The sequence below is a fragment of the Amyelois transitella genome, chromosome 5, assembly GCF_032362555.1.
Source record: "Amyelois transitella isolate CPQ chromosome 5, ilAmyTran1.1, whole genome shotgun sequence".
NCBI lineage: Eukaryota > Metazoa > Arthropoda > Insecta > Lepidoptera > Pyralidae > Amyelois > Amyelois transitella.
Window position 1 is genome coordinate 10,285,488 of NC_083508.1, and position 26,228 is coordinate 10,311,715.

Sequence of the window (26,228 nt, forward strand, 5' to 3'; positions counted from 1 at the left end):
ATTCACTTAAAATGAGATAACAGGTAGGTAACTAAAAAATAATTACATGCATAAATTAAAAATTAAGTACTGGTCGCGATGTATAGCTTGAGTTTCTTTTTAAATATATTAAGACTGCTACAAGTTCTCAGCTCATTTGGCAACTTGTTATATAGTTGTGCTCCCTCAAAAATTATTGTTTTTTTTCCGTAGTTTGTTCGTGGTATTATAAGGTTGAGTTTATTTTTTGCTCGAAAATTGTGCGTGTCTTTTCTTGTGTTTAGTTGTAAGTTGGATTTTGTAGTATTAGAAATAATTTTTTTGATCAGATTACATGTATTGTATCGATAAATTTGTGTTAAATTAAATAATTTTGATTTTTCGTATAGCTCTTTTGTTGGTGTACGGAAGTGGTAATGGAAAAGCACTTTAATAATTTTATTTTGACATCTCTGTAACGCGGTCAAGTTAGATGGTGCAGCGGAACCCCATATCTCAATTAAGTATTCGAGATGTGACTTAACTAAACAATTGTATATTATAGGTTTAACTTTTTTTGGTATACAGTGTGTCATCTTTCGAATCGCTCCTAATACGGAAGTTAATTTGTTTTTTACATACTCAATATGTGGATTCCAAGTAAGTTTATCATCAATAAACAGTCCCAAGTATTTTTCTTGATGTGATCTTTGAATATCTGTGCCATTTATATTGAGTGGTTCAAAGTCAGGAATTTCTTTATTTTTTGCTGCCAAAATCATATAAGACGTTTTAGATTTGTTAATTGTTAATAAATTATGAAGTAACCACTCGTTAAGGACGTTTAGGTCTTGCTGTGCGGTAGTAACGATATCGTCAATTGATTTGCCAAAGTAGAATAGACAAGTATCGTCAGCATACAGAGTGAAATGTCCTTTAAGTTTTACAATAGAAATCCATAATTTTGGTTGACTGAAAGGAATCCCGATTGGGATAAGTTCGCCGTTACATATTCTTCCTAATCATTGACTGTTTTATCTATTATGCGCAATAAGGAGTTTACGAACAACAAACAACAAATCCATTTGAATCGATTGGTTCAACCTCAAAAAGCGCCAGAATCTGAAAATTTAGCGCTGACATAAGCCAAAAAAGCACTAGCGCTCAAAGAGCGAAGTTGGACTGAGCATAACCGAAATCATTGACATATTTATTTATAATAAATCACAGTTGGTAACACTGTGCATAGGAATTTTGTGTTGACGCTCGAGTTGCGAAATGTCGTGTTGTTTTAGAATTAATAAAAATGTCTAAATTATGGTGATTTGAGTTGCCTTTGTCCTTGTATGTGAAACAGCTTCAATTATGGCCTCTAGGGGTGACAAAGGGAATGGAAATGGCGAAGAACAGATTGTTGAGGTGAGTAAATCGATGTGTCCTAGATATTTGACAGACAATAAGCTTAAGTTTTATCCATATTTTTTGGCCTGATGTTTCAGACGTTGGCGGAAGTATTCCGCTGCTTCATTTGTATGGAGAAGTTGGTGGACGCACACCTATGTCCGCACTGTTCGAAGCTGTGTTGCTATGCCTGCGTGCGTCGGTGGCTGACGGAGCAGAGATCACAATGCCCGCACTGTCGTGCTGCTCTGCATTTGCACGAGCTGGTGAACTGTCGTTGGGTGGAGGAGGTCACCCAACAGATAGAAACTATGCAGCAGCAACACGTCCAGTTGTGCCTGCAGTAAGCACTCTTGTCACTTTAAACATAGTTTAAATTTATACTCATTATGGAAATCATAAATGGAGAAGTGTTATTCAGAGTAAGAGAACTAAAAAACCATTTTAAAAACAATAGAAAATAGGGGAGGTTAATTATAGGCCATTTAATGTGGCATGACAAATTTTTTAAACTATAGTGCCATGTGGTTCCCGGCACCAATACAAAAGAATAGGACCACTCCATCTCTTTCCCATGGATGTCGTAAAAGCCGACTAAGGGATAGACTTGGGATTCCTCTTTTAATGCCTGCCAATCTAAGGTCTGCCGCGCCGATGGATGCATGGCTAGGGGCGAGCCTAGACTCGAGCGTGCCACTTCCGCCATGGGGTTGGGCGACCCCCAGGTAATGGCTAGCCTTACCCTGGCATGCGGGGCTCTGCTGGGGCGGACAAAATTTTTCCCTTGCGTCTCGTGGGAATCGCATGATGAACCGTAAAAAGCACCTAAATGGCGGCGATGGTGTCCGCACCCCATCACGTCTCGTTCCCGGCGGGAGCGGTATGCGGTCTGCTGAAAGCCGCTTTGCGACGATGAATGTAAGAGGAGGAATGAAGGATAAGATTGAGGAAGTATGCCAGATGAGGGATGAAAGATGTTTGGATGTGTTGTACGTGAATGAAACGAAGCGGAAAGGATGCAACGCGACGTAGCATGGCCCTTACACGGCGTATTGGTCTGGAATTTTCAGTACCAGCCGAGGCTATCAAGGGGTCGGTCTAATTCTTTCTGCACGAATGGCTGAGTGTGTGAATGAGTATGAGTGTGTCAGCCCTCGTCTTCTATGGATTAGGCTGAAAGTTGGAAACCAACAGTGGCATATTGAAAGTTACCAAGCCAAATGAGAAGATTATTATACATACATACATAAAATCACGCCTCTTTCCCGGAGGGGTAGGCAGAGAATACCTCTTTCCACTTGCCACGATCTCTGCATACTTCTTTCGCTTCGTCCACATTCATAACTCTCTTCATACAAGCTCGGCGGTTTCGGGTACTTTTGACCTGACCCTTTACCAGGACGTCCTTAATTTGATCAAGATACGTTCGTCTAGGTCTTCCCACTCCGACCCTTCCCTCCACACTCTCCTTGTATATCTGCTTAGTCAACCTGCTTTCATTCATCCTCTCCACATGACTGAACCATCTTAACATACCCTTTTCTATTCCTGTAACTACATCTTCTTTCACATCACAACATTCCCTTATCACGCTGTTCCTTATCCTGTCACTCAATTTCACACCCATCATACTCCTTAACGCTCTCATTTCCACTGCATTTATTCTGCTTTCATGCTTCTTTTGCCATACCCAACTTTCACTCCCATACATTAATGTCGGGACCAACACGCCCCTGTGCACAGCCAGTCGAGCCTTTTTGGATAGTTTCTGACTGCTCATAAAGGCATGCAAAGCTCCATTCACCATGTTCCCCGCGTTCACTCTCCTTTCAATATCACTATCATACTTGCCATCTGATGTAAACTTTGATCCTAGATATACAAACTCTTTCACTTGCTCCACTTTTTCTCCTCCAATCAAAATATTACATGCTGTCATTTCTTTCTCCATTTCAAAAACCAGTGTTTTAGTTTTACTTACGTTCACTTTCATTCCTTTCTCTTTTAAAGCTTCATGCATACAGTTTACCATCTCCTGTAACTCCTCCGCTGATGACGCCAGTATAACCTGATCGTCGGCATAGAGCAGACATTTGACGAGTAACTCATTCATCCTTAATCCACTTTTAGACTCTTTCAAATCTGTCAAACAGCTATCCATAAATAGGTTGAACAGCCACGGTGACGCAACACATCCTTGCCTAACGCCTTTCTCAATCTTAAACCACTCAGTGTGCGCTCCGTTTATCCTGACACAAGCACTCGAATCCTCATATAAGGATTTCAGTGCTCGTATTAAGAGACTGCTCACCCCATGCATAGAAAGTGCTGACCACAATTCATTCCTCTCAACTCTGTCATAGGCCTTTTCCAGATCTACGAATGTGCAATAGACTTTTTGACTCTTGGCCAAAAACTTTTCGGCTATGCACCGCAAGGAAAAGACCTGATCAGTACATCCCATTCCCTTTCGAAATCCCGCTTGAGCATCCCATATTTTGTCATCAGTTTCATTCCTGACTCTATTAATCAATACCTTAGCATACAATTTGCCGACGACGCTAAGCAGGCTTATACCACGATAATTTTTGCAGTCCAGCTGTGACCCTTTTCCTTTGTAAAGTGACACGATAACAGCCTTACACCAATCTTTTGGTACTCGGCCGCTTCTCCAACACAAATTGAAAAGGCAGTACAACTGACTAGCTACTACGCCTTTTCCTGCTTTAAGCATCTCGACCGACACTCTATCACACCCAGCAGCCTTTCCCGCTTTCATACTCTTAAGTGCTTCCACAATTTCGAACATTTCAATTTCGCCTTCCATCTCATTCTCTTTTTCTTCGCTATAGCAGAAATCTTTCTTATTTCCTTCCTTTTTTTCAAATAAACTTTCAAAATAGTCCTTCCATATCTTTAGTACACATTCTTCTCCTTTCACAACGCTACCATCCTGGCATCTGATCCTAGTCAGCTCTCTGGTTATAGTATTTGGTTTGGAAGATTATTATGTTAGGTGATTTTAATGGATGGGTGGGTGTAAAGCGTGATGGATATGAAAAGGTGCTTGGTGCATTTGGTGACGAAAAGGTGAATGATAATGGAAGAAGTGTATTAGAAATTTGTCTAGAGTGGGATCTTTTTGTGTCAAACTCAATGTTACAACATAAAGAGATCCACACCTACACAAGAGTGGAAGGTATTTTAAAAAGTATGATAGACTTTGTGATTGTAGATGAAAGATTGAAGAACAAAGTGCTGGATACCGCCGTGCTGGCATTGACTTGGACCATTTACTGGTGATATCCCAGATAAGGGGTATCTTCAATCGCTGGCGGCACAGGGTAAGGGAGCAAACCAGCGCTTTGGAAAGAGTGAAAGTAGAAAATTTGCAAGATATGGATGTAGGTAAGAATTATATTAATAGACTGAAGGATGAATTTGAAGATTTAGATGAGAGGAGCAATATTGAAGATGGATGGAAGGAATTTAAAGAAAGAATTGTGAAAGTAGCTGTTGAAGTTTGTGGTGTAAGTAGAAGAAGGAAAGGGAAAAATCACAAAAATGCGTGGATGAGTAAAGATGTGCAAGAACTTGTGCGATTAAAGATGAAAGCATGGCTGGATTTGTTAGCAGCAAAAGCTAACTTAAGAATGCAAGAGGTTATAGATGAAGATGTGAATGAAGCACGTAAGGAATATAAAAAAATGAAAGATTTGGTTAAGAAAGCTGTGATTAGAAAGAAAGAAGAGTATAAAGAGGATTTTGATAAAAGGCTATCTGAAGACTTTCAGTCAAATCTGAAAGTATTCTGGAAATCCGTAAGATCAGCCTGAGGAAAAACTATAACCAGAGAGCTGACTAGGATCAGATGCCAGGATGGTAGCATTGTGAAAGGAGAAGAATGTGTGCTAAAGATATGGAAGGACTATTTTGAGAGTTTATTTGAAAAAAAGGAAGAAAATAAGAAAGTTCTGCTATAGCGAAGAAAAAGAGAATGAGATGGAAGGCGAAATTGAAATGTTTGAAATTGTGGAAGCACTTAAGAGTATGAAAGCGGGTACGGCTGCTGGGTATGATAGAGTGTCGGTCGAGATGCTAAAAGCAGGAAAAGGCGTCGTAGCTAGACAGTTGTACTGCCTTTTCAATTTGTGTTGGAGAAGCGGCCGAGTACCAAAAGATTGGTGTAAGGCTGTTATCGTGCCACTTTACAAAGGAAAAGGGTCACAACTGGACTGCAAAAATTATCGTGGTTTAAGCCTGCTTAGCGTCGTTGGCAAGTTGTATGCTAAGGTATTGATTAATAGAGTCAGGAATGAAACTGATGACAAAATATGGGATGCTCCAGCGGGATTTCGAAAGGGAATGGGATGAATGAATGAGTTACTCGTCAAATGTCTGCTCTATGCCGACGATCAGGTTATACTGGCGTCATCAGCGGAGGAGTTACAGGAGATGGTAAACTGTATGCATAAAGCTTTTAAAGAGAAAGGAATGAAAGTGAACGTAAGTAAAACTAAAACACTGGTTTTTGAAATGGAGAAAGAAATGACAGCATGTAATATTTTGATTGGAGGAGAAAAAGTTGAGCAAGTGAAAGAGTTTGTATATCTAGGATCAAAGTTTACATCAGATGGCAAGTGTGATAGTGATATTGAAAGGAGAGTGAACGCGGGGAACATGGTGAATGGAGCTTTGCATGCCTTTATGAGCAGTCAGAAACTATCCAAAAAGGCTCGACTGGCTGTGCACAGGGGCGTGTTGGTCCCGATATTAATGTATGGGAGTGAAAGTTGGGTATGGCAAAAGAAGCACGAAAGCAGAATAAATGCAGTGGAAATGAGAGCGTTAAGGAGTATGTTGGGTGTGAAATTGAGTGACCGGATAAGGAACAGCGTGATAAGGGAATGTTGTGATGTGAAAGAAGATGTAGTTACAGGTATAGAAAAGGGTATGTTGAGATGGTTCGGTCATGTGGAGAGGATGAATGAAAACAGGTTGACTAAGCAGATATACATGGAGAGTGTGGAGGGAAAGGTCGGGGTGGGAAGACCTAGACGAACATATCTTGATCAAATTAAGGACGTCCTGGTTAAGGGTCAGGTCAAAAGTACCCGAAACCGCCGAGCTTGCATGAAGAGAGTTATGAATTTGGATGAAGCAAAGGAAGTATGCAGGGATCGTGGCAAGTGGAAAGAGGTAGTCTCTGCCTACCCCTCCGGGAAAGAGGCGTGATTTTATGTATGTATGTATTGTAGAAGAAAAAATGAATGGAAAGAGATGAAGAGGAAGACCAAGAATAAAGTATTTTGATCACATAAAGCAAAAATTAAATACCAGCTAATAAAAAAAAATAACTGAGAAAAGACATGAATGGAGGAAGCACCACATAAAAGACATTTTTGCACGTAGTTCTAAAATTTCGACTTATTACAAATTAACATATTTACATTCACATAGTACAAATTTTAATGTGACAGATTTAGTAATATGAATTATTGTACATATGTATATTAATATTTAGTGCTCCATCTCCCAAAACTTTCAAGACTGCTGGCGGCATTTATTATGTTATAAACTGGACTGTAAAAGAAGTCAGTAGGTAGTTAAATTACTGATGGCTCAAGCTCGAAGGCTTGTTTTGTCCCTCTCAATATATGCTTTACTCTGTTAATGTTGTGTATGTGTGAGTAGCAACGCACACATAAACAATAATGCGTTTTGGTGGGTCTCACAGTTTAAGCCATTTCTGGATCTGGTGGATCTCCAGGGTGAACACTTTAGCCACAATGTGGAAATAAAATGTATTTTTTTTTTCATATCATTTTTTCCTTACTTTTCCTCTAGGTGTCCGACCCACCAAGAGAAATTAACGGTGTACTGTTGGACCTGTCGTCGCTGCATCTGCCACCGCTGCGCTCTGTGGGGGGGCACCCACTCGGGGCACACGTTCAAGCCGCTGGAGGAAGTGTACGAACAGCACGTCACTCAGATAAGAGATGAGGTGGCGCAGTTGCGAAGGAGACTTATGGAACTGATCAGTCTAGTGCAGGAAGTGGTGAGTTGTTCTCCGTCTAGGTACTTAATGGTATATGCAAGAAGATATTCTGTTTAAGTTTGCATGGGTAATTAAGATCTCTTCTATGTAATTCTTTATCAGAATCTGCCTGCCTCAAGAGATACAGTGACTGGATGAGATTCTACAGTCTATACTAAGGTTAGGTTCCCTTAGTTACTAGGGCCATTGAGACCAAATTTTCTACCTACTTTTCTACAATCTGACTTACTATGGAATATGCTTATAGAATATATATATGTATAGGCCGAACCAAGCTACCCTTCCTTCCTTCGTCCTGCGTGACGGAGGATGCATCCTAATACAACTGGGAAAATTCTGATACTGGATAAATATTTCATATACCCTAATCTTTTTTCAGGAGCGTAATGTGGAATCAGTGCGTGCAGCCAAAGACGAGCGTGTGCGTGAAATCCGCAACGCCGTAGAGCTGATGATATCCAGACTGGACTCTGCTCTGAAAGCTAAGCTGTTGACGCTGATGGGACAGAAGAACAGCTTGACCCAGGAGACTGAGCAACTTGAGCATTTGCTGCAGGAAATTGAGCTTCAACTGCATACCAGCACAAGGTTGGTTTAAGCTTGTATGAAATAATACAGTGAGCATTCTGGTAATCCACTTTGCGGCAAAGACCAAGATAAATAAGTCTTGGGAAATCTACCAAGAGGTGCATACAAAGTCGCATGAAATTATGTAGTCGTAGTCAACATCACCTATAACAAATCTGCTTATAGTCGCCAGACTGATAGCAAGATAATTACAAGATAATTTATGTTTTATATTGTTGTATGTATGTATGACCAGGTAATGCATATGCTTATAACCTAGTTTTTAAGCTAAATTCAAGGTGCCAAAAACATGCAATAACATTTATTTTTAATTTGTGTAACTGCCTAAGTACCCTCAATTATTCTTCCTTACAGATCTGAATTGATAGCGAGGAGCGGGGAGCTATTGAAGATGATCCATCAGGTGCGCAAGAAACCGATGGCCAGTTTCGTGACAGCGCCGGTACCGGCCGATTTCCACAGGCACGTATATATAAGTTTTTTGTTGGTAATTGATTCAGTAGTTCTCACTCAACTCACGCTCATCAACTCATCGTCAATACCAGCTCAGTGAGAAATCTTATTCTTATAAATGAGGACACTGACTGATTGATTGACTGACATACAGCTTAAATCCTTGAATTCGAAATTTGGGGTGTTGGTTCTGGGGTGTAGTAAGAACCGCATTAAGTTCTCCAGAACGGAAATTGACGGGACACTCTAGTATGCCCGCAGACCCGTACGTACAATATTTCTTCAACAATATACATACAGTTTAGTACATATATACCTAGATGAAGAAATTTCGTTTTTCTAACAGTGAAATCGTGCCGAGTTACGACAGCAGTACGTTCCCACTGAGCAACTTTACGCAACTGCGGCACGCCGCGGCCCCGGTGTACTCGGCGCCCCTCCACGTCAACGGGCTGTGCTGGCGGCTCAAGGTGTACCCCGACGGCAACGGAGTCGTGCGCGGCAACTATCTCTCCGTATTTCTGGAGCTTAGCGCCGGGCTGCCGGAGACCTCCAAGTGAGTTATGTCGCCTTGGTAATTTGAATATTCATTCGTTTACTGAATTTAGACGCGGTTGTAATGTTTTTATATATAATTTTAATGTTGTTGCAGTAAGAAATTTATTAATTGACTTTAGTAATTAATTATTGTATTAATTGAATACAACAAATCTCACTAAATTTTATGGTTTTCGTGATCATATTAATCACAATAAGGACCTATTAAAATGTCCTAAATATATAGTATGTAGTATTAAACCAACCAATAAATTACTGCTTGTATAATATCGGAAATTAAAAAATTATTTACATTTTCTACCCAGCTAGCATATGCACTGATATACGCCCTAGATAATACATTTCCAAGCATTGAAGTAGTTAAACTAGTTTTTAACTAAATAATTATGTTTATGCACAGTTAAATCTTGAACAAATAGTTGAATAACATGGTATTTCGTTATTACAAGCACTGCTGAGTTAAGAGTAGGGAAGAGGTAAGTCGCTGTTCACTAGTTGTTGTCACATTTCATGTGCTGGCATGCTCGTAATGGTCTCTCTACAGGCCTTCTGTGTGCAGCTTTGGGGAGGTGTCTTATTAAAAATTAATATTTCTTATTAACAATTAGATACTCAACTTAAAACACTATTGCTTGAATTTTTGGGAAACCGATATGCCAAAAATTGCTAAATAAAAAAAATATTCTTTGTGGATTTGCGTGGGATGCATAATTATAGTGTTGTGATATTTATTTTTAAAGGTTTCCGATCCTCCTTTGGTTAACCGGCACTAAGGCTATGTATTTTTTATAGTAGTGTCTATCGACAGCGCAATCTAACTGATTTCTCAGCGCTTATATTAATAGTATTGATTGACTGCGCTGTAGTTCCACATATTTAAACTAGATGGCTTTGTAACGATTTACTGATAAGCACTTTAGACTCATTTCCTTTTCGGAAAAATATTCAGAAATAAACATAGAGACGACGAACTTACGCTCCTTTTATTTTCTATCTTTAATTACTCAAGAAATTGCTTGGCATTTCTTTAAGTAGAAATAGTAAAACCTCAACAAAATTTAATTGATTTAGTCTAGGGCTTACGACTTGTTATAACTTAAGGATATTTCCTATTTCTGATTAAAAAAAACTGTAGTCTTTTGTTTTATAAGTAATTCATCTAAATGGCCAGTTAACCTGTAATCAACTATTGATTGAGGCTTCCAGAACAGAAATCATTATTTATTGTCCTATTTCCTTTCTTTTTTATTTACTCACAGTAGGTCATTCTGCTGTATTTCCTCTTTCATATTTCGTCGCAAATTTGTAAAAGTAGCTTCTGTATCCATATCATTTCTCTTGTATTATAAATAAATAAATAAATAGTTAATATTAAATATTACTTACACTGCTGGGACCATCTCATATTAAAGCCTTAAAAAATCCGCCTATTTTACTGTACAAATTGTAATTGTTACAAAAAAGAATAAATAATCTTTCTTTGTACCTATGAAGGTCAAAATTTTTAACGAACAAGGTCTGCCAAGCCGAGCCATATTTTTTATCTCCTTTAAGGGTATATATTATATTAGGAGATAGTCTCTAGGTATATAGTTTTGAATCCTAATCAATGACAACTTGCCAATAGATACGAGTACCGCGTGGAGATGCTCCACCAAGTGTCCCGGGACCCTTCCAAGAACATAGTCCGGGAGTTCGCATCCGACTTCGAAGTGGGCGAGTGCTGGGGCTACAACCGCTTCTTCAGACTCGACTTGTTGGCCAGCGAGGGTTACCACAATCCGGAGACAGACACTTTGATACTCAGGTGATTACAAAAGGCTGTCTATATATATCATAAGCGATGCTCTTACGGTAAGGGAAAACATCGTGAGGAAACCTGTACATTCAGGTATCTGGATGTGTAACCATGATCGTTCCGATACGGGAAAGGTTGCAGATGTCAGACCAGAGTCGTTTCGTGTAAAAATCTGAATCACCTAATCCAGGATCCCTGGTCAAAGGCCGAACTTCCTCTCCAGAGTGGTGAGGATGCAACCTTGACTAAAGCCAGGATGAAGAAGAAGGTACTTACTTACTTACTCTTGGAACATACATGTGCAAAAATTTATATCCTACAAAGATATAAATTTGAGATACTCCATATAATTTATTTTTGTGATGATGAAGTACGTTTGTCATATTCGTCAGGTTCCAAGTCCGCCCGCCGACGTTCTACCAGCGGTGTCGCGACCAGCAGTGGTACATCAATCAGCTGGTCACCATGCAGAACCAGCATGTACTGCAGATCAACGATCTCAAAGAGGTAATGCTGTGATGATGATCATGACATCCCTTGGATTCTAAGTTTCTCTGCTGACGGTCTATCAGCGTTGGCGCGAGTAATAAAAAAGAAGATATAGTGTCAGGAATACATAAGAGATTGCTAGTTTAATCGTCAAATAAGAAGTCTTTTTCCTACTACCATATTTATCCGGTTATATCAACTTTTGGAGAAAAAAAAAGTCCGGAAATGAATATGTCTATTGGGAAACACTTGTGCGCAAAGATTTATGAAAGTGGACTCACAAAACATATTTTTTACTTCTCTGCCTCTACGAATGATTAAGAAAACAAAATTATCGTAGTTGTCTTATAGATTTTAAATCAGAAATCAGTTAAATCATTTATATATCCTCCTTGTTCCAGCGTCTCTCTCTAGAGATGACCCGCAACTCCATCACGGCCACCAGGGTGACTCCCAACACGTCGAACAACTCCCAGCCGGCGGCTGAAGACAACCCGTCTCAGAATAACCCCGTGGACGGCAACACGCTGGTGGAGCCGCTCGTGTTCAACAGCCAGTGGAAGTTCAATCCCAGTGCGCATGGGATCATGAGCGGACAGAGATTAAACAGTCCAGGTATACCATTAGCGACCTATTTCCACTTTTACAATCATTTCAGGTTTAAGACGACGTTTTGAAAAATTTACTCTAAATGTTGGTTCGAGTTCTGTTTCTGTCCGCCAATTTTTTTCTCGAATATAAATAATTACTTACTTCAAGTCCAAGCAAGACCATCCTTATTCTTCGTTTTGCGCTTGGCAGAGCGGTTGTGGTCTCAATGGAGCGAAAGCTTTTCCCACGATCTACCGCCATTTCTCTCTGTTAGCTTTTCCACTGCTCATTTTATTTGGTCTAGCGCAAAAGTGATCGGCCGCGTGGTCTGGTTCCCTCTATTAACCCTTAAACTTTTAGAATAACTTATTTAAATCCACTTTTCAGGTATCCTGAACACGGGCATGTTCGTAGAAGAATCGCGCAACAATGATGTGTCTTCCCAGCCGGGCGTAGCTAGCGTGGGTTCGGTGGGCGGGGTGGGCGGGGTGGGCGGAGCCTTCGCCTTCGGGGACTTCGCCACTCCCCTCGATAGGAGGCTGCAGCAACACGCTCTGGATACGTACAATCTGCCGTCCACTTCTAGGTTTGTTGTTCGGTCTATACTTTTTAGGTATCGCGCGCAATTAGACGATGAATTATTATTTTACTCTAGTAAATTTACAAATTATTTTACTCTAGTAAAATAACGATTATACATTTACATAACAAGATTTAGTTACGGGCTTACCGGAAACACGCAATGATGAGAGATATGTTTACAGACTAAACAATCAATTTAGTCATAGGTAATTGTAACCAATATCGTTAGGTTCGTTGATGCGAAGTTCATATGAATAAGTTTCGCTATTAAAAATAATTTTTAATTTCCTTAAAAAACAAAGTTCTAAACCTGTCAAATAGGTACTATAAATTATATTCTTCCAGGTCGGCAAATTCGTTGCACGTGAGCCTGCACACGTTGCTGAACGCGAACACGCCGAGCCGCGTGGCGAGCAAGTTGGCCAACAAGTTGCCGCGGCAAGAGAAACATCAGGTGCCTGCGAAAGAGTCCGCCACGCTCGCTGGTAATTATGAATTAATTAAAATGTATACAAAACCAAGAGCTTAAATAAATACGAAAAGAAAAAGTAACTTTTATATCAAATACTAGATTTTGCTACCATTTATTTGGGAAGTCTTTGATTAGCTGCTGACGTCATTTCATTGTAACGTAAATATCAGCTAAATGTATTCAAAGATTTCCGCTGTGCGCGCATAGATATTGTAATTAAATATTTATTTTCTAATTTATATACAAAGAAAACATCGAGAATGATTAACACAAGAAACAAAATCACAAAAGGTCTGCTTATTTTAAAAACCTTTTATTTACTCAGAATAAGTACGATCAGTAACATAATCAACAGTTCGACTGACGCTTTTATTTTTTTTCCTTATCGTTTTTTTGAAATAGCATATTGATTGACTTTACTATAATTATCAGCGGTCGCGAGCAGCCCGGTGACTGAAGTGAGCCCCCCGATCAACAACGTGGTGCTGTGCTCCTCCATCTCGTCCCCCGAGCTGGTGGCGGCGGGCCAGGAAGCCAGCCAGCCGGCCAGCCCGCCCGCCAGCCAGCCGCCCAGCCAGCCACATAATGTGCACCCTGGCTCTGAGACCAGTAGTGACACCGCGGTTAGTATCATCGACAGATTGGCAGCTAGCCGGACAGATAGCCAGCCCGTTAGTCAGTAGTATATGAAGAAAATGCTGCAGTGCAGTTTGTTACCGCTTCTTTTGCACAGTCTTTTGCAAGTAATTTATTTGACAACAACCAATGTTGTTAAACCATACGTTTTGACAATTATTAAGCGATATGAAGTATCATATAATAATGAATAAAAATTTTGAATTTGAATTTGAATTTATAGCCACAACATATATGTTGGCTCTGAGATTAACAGAGATACTGCGGTTAGTATTAAGTAGTTAGCATTAACAGTCATACGATCCAGCACGCCAGCTAGATAGCAAATTGCATAGCATACAAAACAAGCCGTCTGAGATAAGTTAAGAAAGTCAGCGAACCTTTCAGTCAGGCAGGTAGTCAGTGATAGTCTAGTACTGCCGTTGTCGTCGACACGTAGATTAGCTAAGATAGATACGCATCATAAGTTAGAAAATAATTCTTCAATTATTGTAGTAGGTATCTTAACGCATCCCTGTAGCGTTTTATAAACTTAATTCATGTGTTCGCAGGATCTGATGTTCAGCGAGTTGGAAGTTTTCGCCGACGAAAACAACCCTAGTCATGTCGACGAGAACTCGAATGAGGAAAATGACGTCGACGATGAGGCTATGTCAGGTCAGTGTTTAATAATTGTTATGGTTCTTCATTCTTATATTGATGAGGGATTGTTTTTTTTGTATAAACATTATGTTTGGTTTTGAGTGTTATGAATGTTGGATGTGAAAAAAGGTTTAGTAAGTTTCTTTACCAATGCTAAAGGATATATGGGTCAGGTTAGTCTGAACCCGATTGTTTTAGCAAGGAGTCTTTAGGTATCATAGCGTCGAAATCCTTTATCCTGTACCAATCCTATCCCTATAATTGATCCTGATTAGTGAGAAGACTTAGAGCTTCAATGCTTGGTTTACATTAATGCCGTCTAGTGACACCGCGAGAATGTCATACAGTGTCGGGCTGAATTTGTAAGATCTATATTATTCCAGTCATTCATAAACCGCTCGTATTCTCGCTTAGAACTGCAAATCCACTGCATCCGCAGCATGACAGCCGTGAGAACACCTAAACACTAGCGCTGTCCCGTTTCACATCATTATAAAAAGCGTAACAGCGATAGTTTTTCGCGCTATAAAAACGGCGACGCGCGCACCTCGCTAAAACGTACTTAGAACAATGTAAGCCGAGCATAATCGCTTGAAAACCCCACCCCCCGCCCCCCTTCCGATCCAACCAATCCCAGCCCGCTCTCCTCCCAGACGGGTCGTCGGCGAGCGGCGGCAGCGAGGCGTGCGAGTGGTGCGCGCTGGGCGGCTCGCCCGGCTCGCTGTGCTCGGGCCGCTCGGGCCGCTCGGGGCGCTCCGGGGGCTCCGCGCCGCGCTACTGCTACCGGCGGCGGCACCGGCCCTACGCCCGCCCAGACAGTTGCGGCGACATTTAGACATACATATACAGAATTCACACGATTCGGATACACCAGCGAATTGATTCACATTTATACACACCTACCTTTTGTTATGCCTTCATATTTGTACAGATTGTTGCCGTTATGTAGTTTGCCGGAGTCATTTAATCACTTACTACGATTTACAAATGTTTTTGATCAGGAGCACATTTAAAGTACAACTAGCTACAAATTAAATTGTTAGTATTAATATATTTTGTTTGAGCTATTTGAGCAAACAGTCAATATCATATCAAGCTCTTAACACACCATTTATTGGTTACTATTACCGTGCCATAATAGTTCGGTAAATGGTTACATGACTTACAGATTACATTATCTTCTCTATGAATTCTCAAATGGCAAAGACTTAAATGTTAACCGAAAAATAAATAGTAAAAATTCAGTTCAAAACATATGTGGAATACAAAATTTAAAAAACATTTTTGGTTCTGTGAACATCACAGGGAGATGTTAAAAAAAATTGTAAGAATTATAGAATAGCTGTATTTTTATTACATCCTATTTATTTCTCTAAAAATACTTTATGTTCATGATTCAAGAAGTATGTCTTTTTTGTTTTATAAAAATCGCCGTCGTATAAAAATATGAAGAAAATAAATGCGATTTGGCGCAATCTTTTGTTAATTTGTTAAAAAAAATTATTATTAGTACATAATAAAAAATATTCTTGTGTTCTTTTCTTGATGATTAAACTTTCACAAAAAACGATCTGCGGTATTTTGATTTGTAACTTGAGGTCAAATCACATTGTTTTTATAAGATTTATTTTTATGTTGTATTGCCTTCAACGAAAATAAAAGTTAGTAGCTCGAAAAACTTTCGAATGTTATTAGTGTGACTTGGCCTCAGTAATTTCTTTTATGACAATTATAAAACATCATACTTTGTAGAATGAAGAATTGTCCTACGACAGCCGTTAAAACAAAGTGCTCGTTACTTTTGTCAATATTTAAGTGTTTCAAAAACAACATTATTTCGGGTTTCCAGCACTCTCGCAAACTTTTTCATTCCCTATGAGCTGTCAGAGTTTTACATTCTACAAAATATCTCACATTCTCAACTCAGAATTACTATTTTGAAGTAAGTATATTCACTTTGTACTCCCACCGCTATACGATACAACATTAACCCTAATTTCCACAACAGGGGAGAACGACATCGAGGGCGCTTGCGGCGCGTCCGGCGAGCCCGGCTCGGCCGACATCCTGAGCCGGCTGCTGTGCGCCGTGCACGGGCGCGGCGGGGCGCCGGCCGGCTCGGACGGGCCCGGCGCGGCGCCCGGCCCGGCTCGCCGCGACCGCGACCCGCAGCTGTCCACCGCCGCGCACACCGACATGCTGCTGTTGAACCTCATGAGGATTAACGGGTTGACGCCTAAGCCCTCCAGGCATGGTACGGTGTTTTGTGTTACTGAATGTGTCACTGTACTACTATTAGGTATGAAATTATGATGGAATAGCGTTACTGATAGACTTGTACATCAGGATTACGTTCATCTCTGTTTCATTTTGCGCAATACGTCTCTACCTCGTTAACATACTTCAATCTTATATACTCATTCAAACGATTGAATTGTTGCTTTAAGGACTAATATCAATTTTATCCAGTTAGAACATTTTAAAAAAATATTCCGTGGAGATGGTCTTAAATATGATCAATAACAGGTTTACCATATATTTATGTTCAAAATCTGTTTTAGGTCCAAAACGCAACTGGTCGTCGTCAAAGCCGGAGATGTTGGTGGGCAGCAGCCCGCCCCCGAGCGGCCGCCCGCGCCGCCCGAGCGGAGCGAGCGCGCGAGCGAGGCGGGCGCCGCGAGCGCAGCCGCTGTCGCCGGGACAGTTGAGGAGGGGTGACGATCTGCGGGCGTCTAGTTCTAGTCACGGTAGATATATTATTGCTTATTGATATTAGATTTTTAAATTTCGATTTGTGCCTAAAAACAATCCACATTAAGGAAAAAATATACCTGTGTTATCGCCCATTAAATCCTAATAAAGACCATTTATTTACAAATGTATTTGTCGTTAACGTAATATAGGTCATATAGCTTCCAATATCGGTATGCAAAAAATCTCTTATGACATGATCGGGTCGATGAGCATCAATCGGAGCATGTTTTGATGAAAAAGAAGATCGTGGCAGGGTAAAGGATCTAAGGATCAGGGGGAAGTATCTGTCTACCTCTCCAGGAATGAGGCGTGATCATTATGGTTATGGTATTAGTATTAGTGTTGTTTATGATATTATTCGCTTGGGCCATGTGGTTTCCGGCACTTATACATTTGGGCATTCCTATAGGCGATTGGCTAGTCTGCCACTGTCACTATTGAACGTGGCCGTTTAAAGCTGTTGTCTCTGTGTCTTTATGAGTACGCCAATTCCGCAGGCGTCCTGCCGGGCGCGCTGCCGGCGCCGGCGCAGTCCCCGGAGCGCGGCGCGCTGTCGCCGTCGCTGGGCTACGACTACTGGCCCTCCGTCTCCTCCGTCAGCGACAATGACGAGGTCGAGCTCATTCTGGACTATAACGTAAATATAACACGCTTCCATATCTATTTATCACTAACAGTTTTATTATATTTTAAGGTACGCGGCAGAGGTTCAATATTTGTAATGTCATATGCACGAAAGATGACGTTGTATTTGTTCTATATATGTATAATGTTTATTCATTGTAACTAACATTATCAATAGTTTCGTCACGCTTTGGACAGAAAAGCATAGTAACGTTGCAAATACAAATTTCCGGCGAATGAATGAATGAATGAATGAATGAATGAATGAATGAATGATTGAATGAATGAATGAATGAATGATTTATTATTATAACTTACACTATTACATTGAAAATTTGCCAGTTGGCTCCACACTAGGCTGCAAGCCTGTCCTGTGGCAGCCAAAAATACGATTAACAGAGTTTTACAAAAAGCCAATAACAATAAGGTTTATTAGTTTACCATTTTAAACTATACATTTTATAAAAATAAAAGGAAATAGGGAAAGACAACGCATCAAAAGTTTACTTCAAAGTCGTCAACATCAACTCAGTCTGAACGTAGTCCCAGTTCATCAAAAGAGCTCTAACCATGTGTTTACATAGTCCAGGGCTCACATCTTTTATGTTACAAAGACGTACCATTTTATTATAAAGAAAATTTGAAATGAATGGTTCAAACCGGTGTGCAAACACGGAATTGACAAGAGGTTGCTCCACTCTAAAAACTCGCCTTCGGAGCAAGTCATTGTAGTTGGGCAGTTTCTGTACTTGTTTATGTTTATCCAGTGTTACCTTAAGGATGTAAAGTTTTCGTACACTCAGGACTTGTGCCTCTTTATATACCTCTGAAGTAGGGTGTCGGAAAGACTTTCGCAACATTACTTTTAGCACTGATCTTTGTGCACGCTCCAGTTTGATGAGGTATGTCATTGCTGCACTACCCCACACCGATATGCAATACGTTAAAATGGATTGACAAAGGGCCAGATACACACTCTTTAACAACTGGAAATTTGCTGCATCTCTTAGCAATTTCATGGTATGAATCAATTTCCGGACTCTTCCGCTCGCAACGTCAATGTGAGCGGCGAAATTAAGCCTTTCATCGAGCGTTATACCCAGGTAACGAATTGTCTGCGACCATTCCACCTCCTCGCAATTAGGATCTGTACAAGTCAAGCAATCCGCACATTTGTGAATTTTGATTTTTGGAAATTGTGTCGGAGCAGAAATCGCTGTTTTATAAAAAGAAATCAATTTGGTTTTTTTGACATTAAGGGTAAGAAGATTTTCGCTCAACCACTTAGAAACCTGAGACAGGCCCTTATCAACCTTTTCATGGCACTTCTTCCAGTTTTCAGCAGAGAATATAATTGCTGTATCGTCCGCGTAGCAAATGATGGAACTATGGGGAGTTGCTAGTGAGGGAAGATCATTTATATAGGCCAAAAATAGTGTGGGACCCAAAATACTCCCTTGTGGTACTCCAAAACGTACGGATTTGCGTTGACTTAGTACAGATTCCACTCTCACGCATTGATATCTATCACTCAGATAGCTAGTGAACCATTTCAGGGCTATACCTCTCACACCCATTATCTCTAGCTTTTTTAGAAGTATTTTGATAGACACAGTGTCAAACGCCTTTGCTAAATCAAGAAAAGCGCCGATACAAGCTCGCCCGTTATCCAGATGCGAAGCGACCTCATTCACCAGAAGAGAAATGGCATCCTCTGTAGATTTGTTCCTCCTAAATCCAAACTGCGATTCTGTTATTAAATTGTGCTTGTCCAGGAAGGAAATCAACCTTGTATTTACTAGACTTTCCAGAATTTTTGACAAGGAACTGAGGAGAGAGATAGGTCTGTAGTTTACTGGCTCGTTCTTAGCACCATTTTTATGGATCGGGGACACTGCTGCAGTCTTCCAGATATCTGGAAAAACGCCCGTTGAAAAGCTAAGATTAAAAATATGTGCCAAAGGAACTGCAATGTTTTTTCCTATTAATTTAATTATTCTATTTGTGATACCATCCAGACCGGGTGCGCTATCGGATTTTAGCTTTTGTATACGAGACAGAACTTCGTCAGCATCAGTTGGACCAAGAAAAAATGATTCAAAAGGACCCGACACTGCTAGTCTGACGCGCGCAGATAAGTCATCTTCAGTTTCGTTTCTTGCAGTTAAAGTTTTGTTAGCCAGAGTCTGTCCAATTGTAGAAAAATAGTCATTGCAGTGGTTCAGAGATTCCGAGGGGGAATTTTTAATTTTGATAAGATCGCATGAATTGGATTTCTGCTTACGAGTATGTGTAATTGTGCCTATGTTTTGCCAGAGTTTCTTGGGATTGTTCAGGTTATCATTTAACAGTTTGGAGTCATGATCCGACTTGAGCTTTCTGAGGAGATTCTGATAAAAATTTCTATACCTTATATAAATCTCTTTTTTATCGGGATTTTTTCTAACCTGTGCATGAAGTTTATCTTTGTGAATTGCGCACCTAATGAGTCCTGGTGTCATCCAAGGCTGAATGTTAAATTGCGAGTGACTCACTTTAACTAACTTAGTATGCTTAGCTACAGCATCTCTTAACAGAGTATCGAATTTTTCTGTAGTATCAATTGGGCATGTACCTTCGAGAATTTCCTTCCAGTCAATTGAGTCAATATCCTCAGTCAGACCTTTGTAATCGATTTTGCTGCGATAGCGATTCTTAGTAGTCCTTGTATCAGGAGTGCTAAAAGTAACGGCCGCCATTTCTACATGGTGGTCCGTCAGCTCAGTGCGACATACTATCGATGTGGTTGATCCCTGATTTGGTACGTAAACATGGTCTAGGCAAGTATTAATTCTAGTCGGGACAGTGATAGCTGGCACAAAACCCAACTGGGCCATAAGACAAGTATATTCTGATATTTTATCATCATTATTATCCTGGAGACCTTGTTCACAAATATTAATATTAATATCACCAGTTATAATCAGACGCGCTTTTTGCTTTACATTTACCACTAATGATTCCAAAGAATGTAGAAATGGAGTTGTATCTTTGAAAGATGGTGACCTATAGATACCTAAAATAGAGAATACATTCGGTACGTCAGCTAGCACACAATTAGCTTCATCAAGCGGTAATTCCGTAAAAACTGGCGACCAACAACTCTTTATGTACATTACTACACCACCACACTTATTAATGAACTTACTTGTACGAAACGATAAATAGCCGGTTATCTGGGGAATTACGGATATATCAGTAAGCCAGCATTCTGCAAATACAATTGCGTCAAAATTAATGTTAAGCCTCGCTAATACTATTAGGAATGCGTTGAAGTTTTTTTGTAGACTTCTTATATTTATATTCAGTACTTTGATACTATTTGTTGGTAACAGTCTCTCACATTGTTCAGGAAAATCAAGAGTATGGCATGATATATTAAAAGATTCATCGATTTCAGAAAGCAACTCTAAGGTGGCCGTAACCGGCTCCAAAAAATTAATTTTTGTATTGTTTTGATCAATGCTGCCATACATTGAAATATAACTAACTCGTAGAGACAGGAATTGACGTCATTAAAAGGATATTTAGATTTGAGAAATTTAGCGTTAGACAGTTTAGCGTTAGGCGTGTCTGTTACAAGTAGAATTAAAATTATAATTATTAACGACATTAAAAACGACAGAAGCCTTAACATGGCGAAATTAAATGTAGGTATGTTAACCAGAAGAGGGCCCATGAGCGGTGCCCCCCTAAGTGTGATTGACGGGTCCAGCGTATGACGGTCCCATGGATGCACGCGCGACATCGGCCTCGGGCCCTCCCAAACAATTAATGTCGTTTGTAGATGTAATTCGTAATGCCGAGCTTCTTTCGTGTTTTTTGATGTAAATTGAACCATTTTTGACCCAGCAGAATTTAAAACCGCTCTCCTGAGCTCGTGCTCTCGCTGCACGAAACAACTGCCGATTCTCAGCTGTCAGTCTTTCATTTACGTAAATCTTGCGGACAGGTCCGTTTTCAACAATATCTTTGCTCTCCACTGTTCTTCTAGATTTAGCAGCAGATATGAATTTATCTCGCTTGGCCTTTGTAGTAAAGCGGACCACTATGGGACGAGGAAGGCGGTTCTCTTCAGAAGCTTGATTCGTGGACTTACGTTTGGGGCCAACGCGGGTGGCCTCATCGATGTCGCTTGCCTCCAAATCCAGCCCTATCTTTGAAGCGGTAACTAAAGCCAAGTGTAAAGGCTCCTCACCAGCAACTTCATGGATTCCCAGGATCTCAGCTTCATTTCTGAGGGATTGTTGGGACATCAAAGCAATACGCTCTTGAAGCGACTGAACTGTGATTTCGAGATCTAAATTCCTTCGTTCTAGAATTTCCTGCTTTTCCTCTAAAATCTCAATCCTGTTCCCTTTTTCTAGCAGGTTAGCTGAAAAGTCTTCAAAACGAGTGGTTACCTCTGTACGAAACACATCCATATCTGACCGCATACCCCGAATTTCATCAGTCAGTTTTTTAATAGATTCCGTGATTGAGACATCCTGGGTGTCCTGGGGTTTAAGCGAGGACTTCTTCCTCATTGTAACATTTTCAGACTCGGGAACCGCGTACGTTGATGGGCGGAGTGGTGTTGAGGTGTCTCCAGTTTTTCTCCTCGTTGCACGGCATTCTGGGCAGATCCATACTTTTAATTCATTAGTCGTGAGACTGGCAGCTTTGGCACATGTTAGATCGTACATTTGTTTGCAAGAAGTGACAGAGCAGCAGATAAATCGGCCGCTTATCACCTGACGACAGCCAGCACATAGATTATTTTTTGCCGTAGAAGACATTGTGTATCCCTCTACCACCAAACCTCGATCAAAAACGACCGTTGTATCGCTAGCACGGCGAAAACGTGGTACCGGGCAGTCGATGCGGCGACACTCGCCGGGCGGCAGCGTAGTACAGGGGAGTCCGGCTCGCGCGACGAGAACGTGGTACGGGGCAGTCGCTGCTATGTTGTGTGCGATGATGACTCACGCGCAGCTCGCTGGACGATGTCGGCGGCTTATCGAGTCGAGTAAATAACCAATTAGCACTTCAAAATATTCACGTCCACTATTGTTTTTATTGTTTTGTGTTTATCGAGTGAAAGCACACGTGATATTTATCCAAATAATGTATAGTTTGCGAGAATTTATGTACAAGTTTGTCCGTGGAAGAATTATTTTTTTAAGGAGCGATACAAAACACGTCTAAACCTTACGGCGGCAAACAATATATAATATACAAATATATAATAAACAATATATAATGAATAAATTCTCAAAGGTAAGGTTTTTGAATATAATTTGACTATTAAAATTGCGTGCATTATTTTAAACTGGTTCTAGCCCTGTATATACAAAAAATAACATAATTGAGCAAACCCACAAATTTTGAAATATATTGTTTAAATTGTTAGTAAAAAGGAAATTAGTCAGTAAAAAAAAGATATATGTTAATATACTCAATGTGGCCATATATGGTGTGCTGGATTAGCCTGATCCCTTGTCGTTTGACTTATTGACTCATTAAGATTTACCTACTTCTGACTACCCATTACTTTTCTGGAGAGGATCACGGGGTGAAACTTTTTGACCATCTCTCACTTAAAAAAAACTTTTATCCCCAATAGGACACGCTATTCGACCTGCTGCTAAACAGCCTATCAATCGACGCCGGCGAGTCGGATTCCCCGCGCCCCGCCACGCCGCCCGCGCAGCCCTGGAGTCCGCTCGCCGCGCACGCCACGCTGCAGAGCACGCCACACGCCACTCCACACGCCACGCCACTCGCTACACCACACGCCACGCCACACGCCACGCCGCCGCCACGTGACACTGATTGACGCTACAGACAACTGATGACGCGCCGCAAGGAGTATTATCATTGAGATTGACCGAGTACTGCACCCGCGATCTTAGGATTTGACACGTTCGGCAAGCGCATTAGCTATTTTTAGTAATAAACAAAATTCTGCGCAGCATCCATAGAGTAGAATTTTGGTTCAGCTTACATGTTGAAAATTATATCTGAATTGGGAAGAAGTGCTTTCGCCAGAAAAATTTTGCGGTCGTTAAAGCAAATTTGAAATTTTAGATTTATCGAACTTAGACTATGTACTGCTTGAGATTTCATACAAAAGTACTTTTGATTTATTTCCAAACGAATTGTAATTGAATTCAATTGAAATTGTGTCAAAGTGGAGAAATTCTAGTCTTATTATTGGTTTCTACTTGAGATAATTTGTTGGTAAATTTTTTCGAAGTAAATTCGTATGAAAACACTGAGTAGCCTCAAGAGTCTGCTTATAACTTTTAAGATGAGGAAATTACAGGGGAGATGTACGTCTTTATCGAATGCACGTCAGTGTAGACGCGGGTTTACGATGCAATGTGTGCCTGGTGTATTTATCTTTATTTTAGTCATTTATGAAATATGTAAATAAAAGATGTGTTTAATCACCTTGACGGTCGTTTAGTTTGCATCTTGTAGATTTTTAAGTACAAGGTATTTGGTAAAAAAAAAACCGCATTATCTCATAAGAATGATGTTTTTGATTATCCTTTTGACTTCATTAACCTGATTAATAATAATAATTTTTTTTTTGCATCGATTTCTCGAATCGTTTCTGGAATTTACTCCTAATTCTTGGTATTATTTTCAAATCTGAGTCATTACGTACCTTTTTTTTGAAATTTGCTCAATTTTTGCTCTGAAAGTCATGGGGACTAATTAGAAATAAACAATTCATGTGTTCACTATTCATGTCTGTAGGAAGGAAGAAAGAATTATATTCAATCAGTTCTTATTAAATTCGTTACTTATGAGAAAAACTTATACAATTTGATCTCGGCTTTATTTAAGACGATGGCTATTGATAGTCAAACAATACATTCTCTGAACAATCTACGAACCGATTGATCCAAATAATAAAAAATGTACTGCCAAGCTTGTGAAATTGTTTTGGATTCGACAATTTTTAATAGTTCGTTTGTCGGCCATACCTACCCAATGACCGACAAATAGATATATAAAATATTTGACTAAAAAATTTGGATCTCATTATTTTAGTCCAAAATTCATGACATTTTGAGTAGTATGACTCTATTTTTCTGTTACGATTGGTCAATACCTGAGCCGTCGCTTAATGACGTTTATTATAATCTTGATATTATTTTCTTTATATAAGATAGTATAGTATATTAATTTAGTCTTATCCTAATTTTGTGTATTTTTAAAGCATTTATTTATACAAATATATAGTCACGTCTATCTATATCCCTTGCGGGGTGGACAAAGCCAGTTCAAGCAAGTTCAGCTGTATGGCTTTATGGTGGAATTAATTTATTGTCGCATTTATTTTATGCTCTCGTATAAACTGGGCTTATGACACAAATCATTTGGTATCTTAAAGACTCTGTAAGCTACTTCATGATCTACTGCACCAGACTTGGGTTCGTGATAATTTCTTATATAATTTCATTTTAACAAAACATGCTAAAGCATTTTCGAATTACTTTTGTCATGTAAGTCCAGTTAATAAAATCAACTCAATGTATTTTATGCTTTAGACATTTATTTTATCTTTAAAATATGGTGAAGTGCCAACGAAATATTTTCCTTTTTATTTAAGGAAAATACTTTACACTGAAAATAAATAATTAAATTTTATTTTTTCAAAGAATAATATTTATGTATCCATCAGGACCATGTATAGAAATAACATATTAACACAATAGGATGAGCATAATAATTCTTATTTCACTATTATTATAACGTTTTTTGATCCATTTCTGGGTTGATATTTACATAATAGTTCAAATTATTTAATGTGATCGTAGGTGTTCGGCGGAGTCGCCCAGGTATTATTATATTTAATCACTTAGTTTAGTGCGAAGCGACTGAGTTCAAACATGTGTGATTGATCTGCTTAGGTGAAGTGTGGAATGAGTAATGTTAGGCTTTTGTGTCGTGTGCACATGCGAAAACAAAATGTTAGATGCAACAGTTGGAAAATAAATTTTAAGTTAAACTTGCAGTTAAAGTAAATTGTACGAGTGTTTTTGGTTTATTAATAAGACTTGTAATATGAACTAATTATCTAACTAATTGCTTAAATGTAATGAAAACATGCTCAAATTCGTAAAATAGACTTTCTTGAAAATAAATTACATTTTTAACTTGACAGACTTGGGAGTTTCAAAGTATTTTCTGTTTTCATTCTTGCATCTCATTTTGTTTTCATTGTGTGGCAAAAAACGCAACATTCTAAACTGAACTATTCGTACGACTTTCCATTTCAAAATGAAGATTCTATTTTTGATGTATTTCGATTGAAAGAGAAAAGGTATATTGATGGATAATGTAATTGTTTCAATAAAGCATATTATGATTGTCAATTAACTTTTTATTTCCTATTTTGTTTTTTTGCAATTGAACTCTGACATATATTCGTATAAAGCTCATATCTAAATTGTTTCAAACAATACCTACATTCATATAATCAATCACGTCCATAATTGTTCCACAGTGATTAACTAGTACATTCACTCCTTTTTTGAGAGTATAAGTTGTTCCTAACATGTTTAGACTAGGACTCTAGAGATTTATTT

At 39.5% G+C, this 26,228-nt stretch overlaps 1 protein-coding gene across 3 annotated transcripts; it reads left to right on the plus strand.

The window, feature by feature from the left end:
- Positions 1-1,189: 1,189 nt before the first annotated feature.
- LOC106134519 (uncharacterized) lies at positions 1,190-26,015 on the plus strand. Of its 3 annotated transcripts, XM_060944384.1 has the most exons (18): positions 1,190-1,377; positions 1,458-1,702; positions 7,207-7,417; positions 7,797-8,005; positions 8,360-8,467; positions 8,805-9,014; positions 10,644-10,823; positions 11,207-11,321; positions 11,705-11,918; positions 12,282-12,480; positions 12,822-12,961; positions 13,381-13,571; positions 14,136-14,241; positions 16,235-16,318; positions 16,349-16,480; positions 16,788-16,973; positions 17,478-17,617; positions 23,249-26,015. In XM_060944384.1, exons 1-18 carry the CDS (start codon positions 1,324-1,326, stop codon positions 23,459-23,461), a joined length of 2,937 nt encoding a protein of 978 aa, XP_060800367.1. In that variant the 5' UTR covers positions 1,190-1,323; the 3' UTR covers positions 23,462-26,015. The 3 variants fall into 3 exon arrangements, with proteins under 3 accessions (XP_060800367.1, XP_013190052.1, XP_013190053.1); XM_013334598.2 differs by having other exon boundaries at positions 16,235-16,480; XM_013334599.2 differs by having other exon boundaries at positions 16,235-16,480; positions 17,478-17,593.
- The last annotated feature ends 213 nt before the right edge of the window (positions 26,016-26,228 follow it).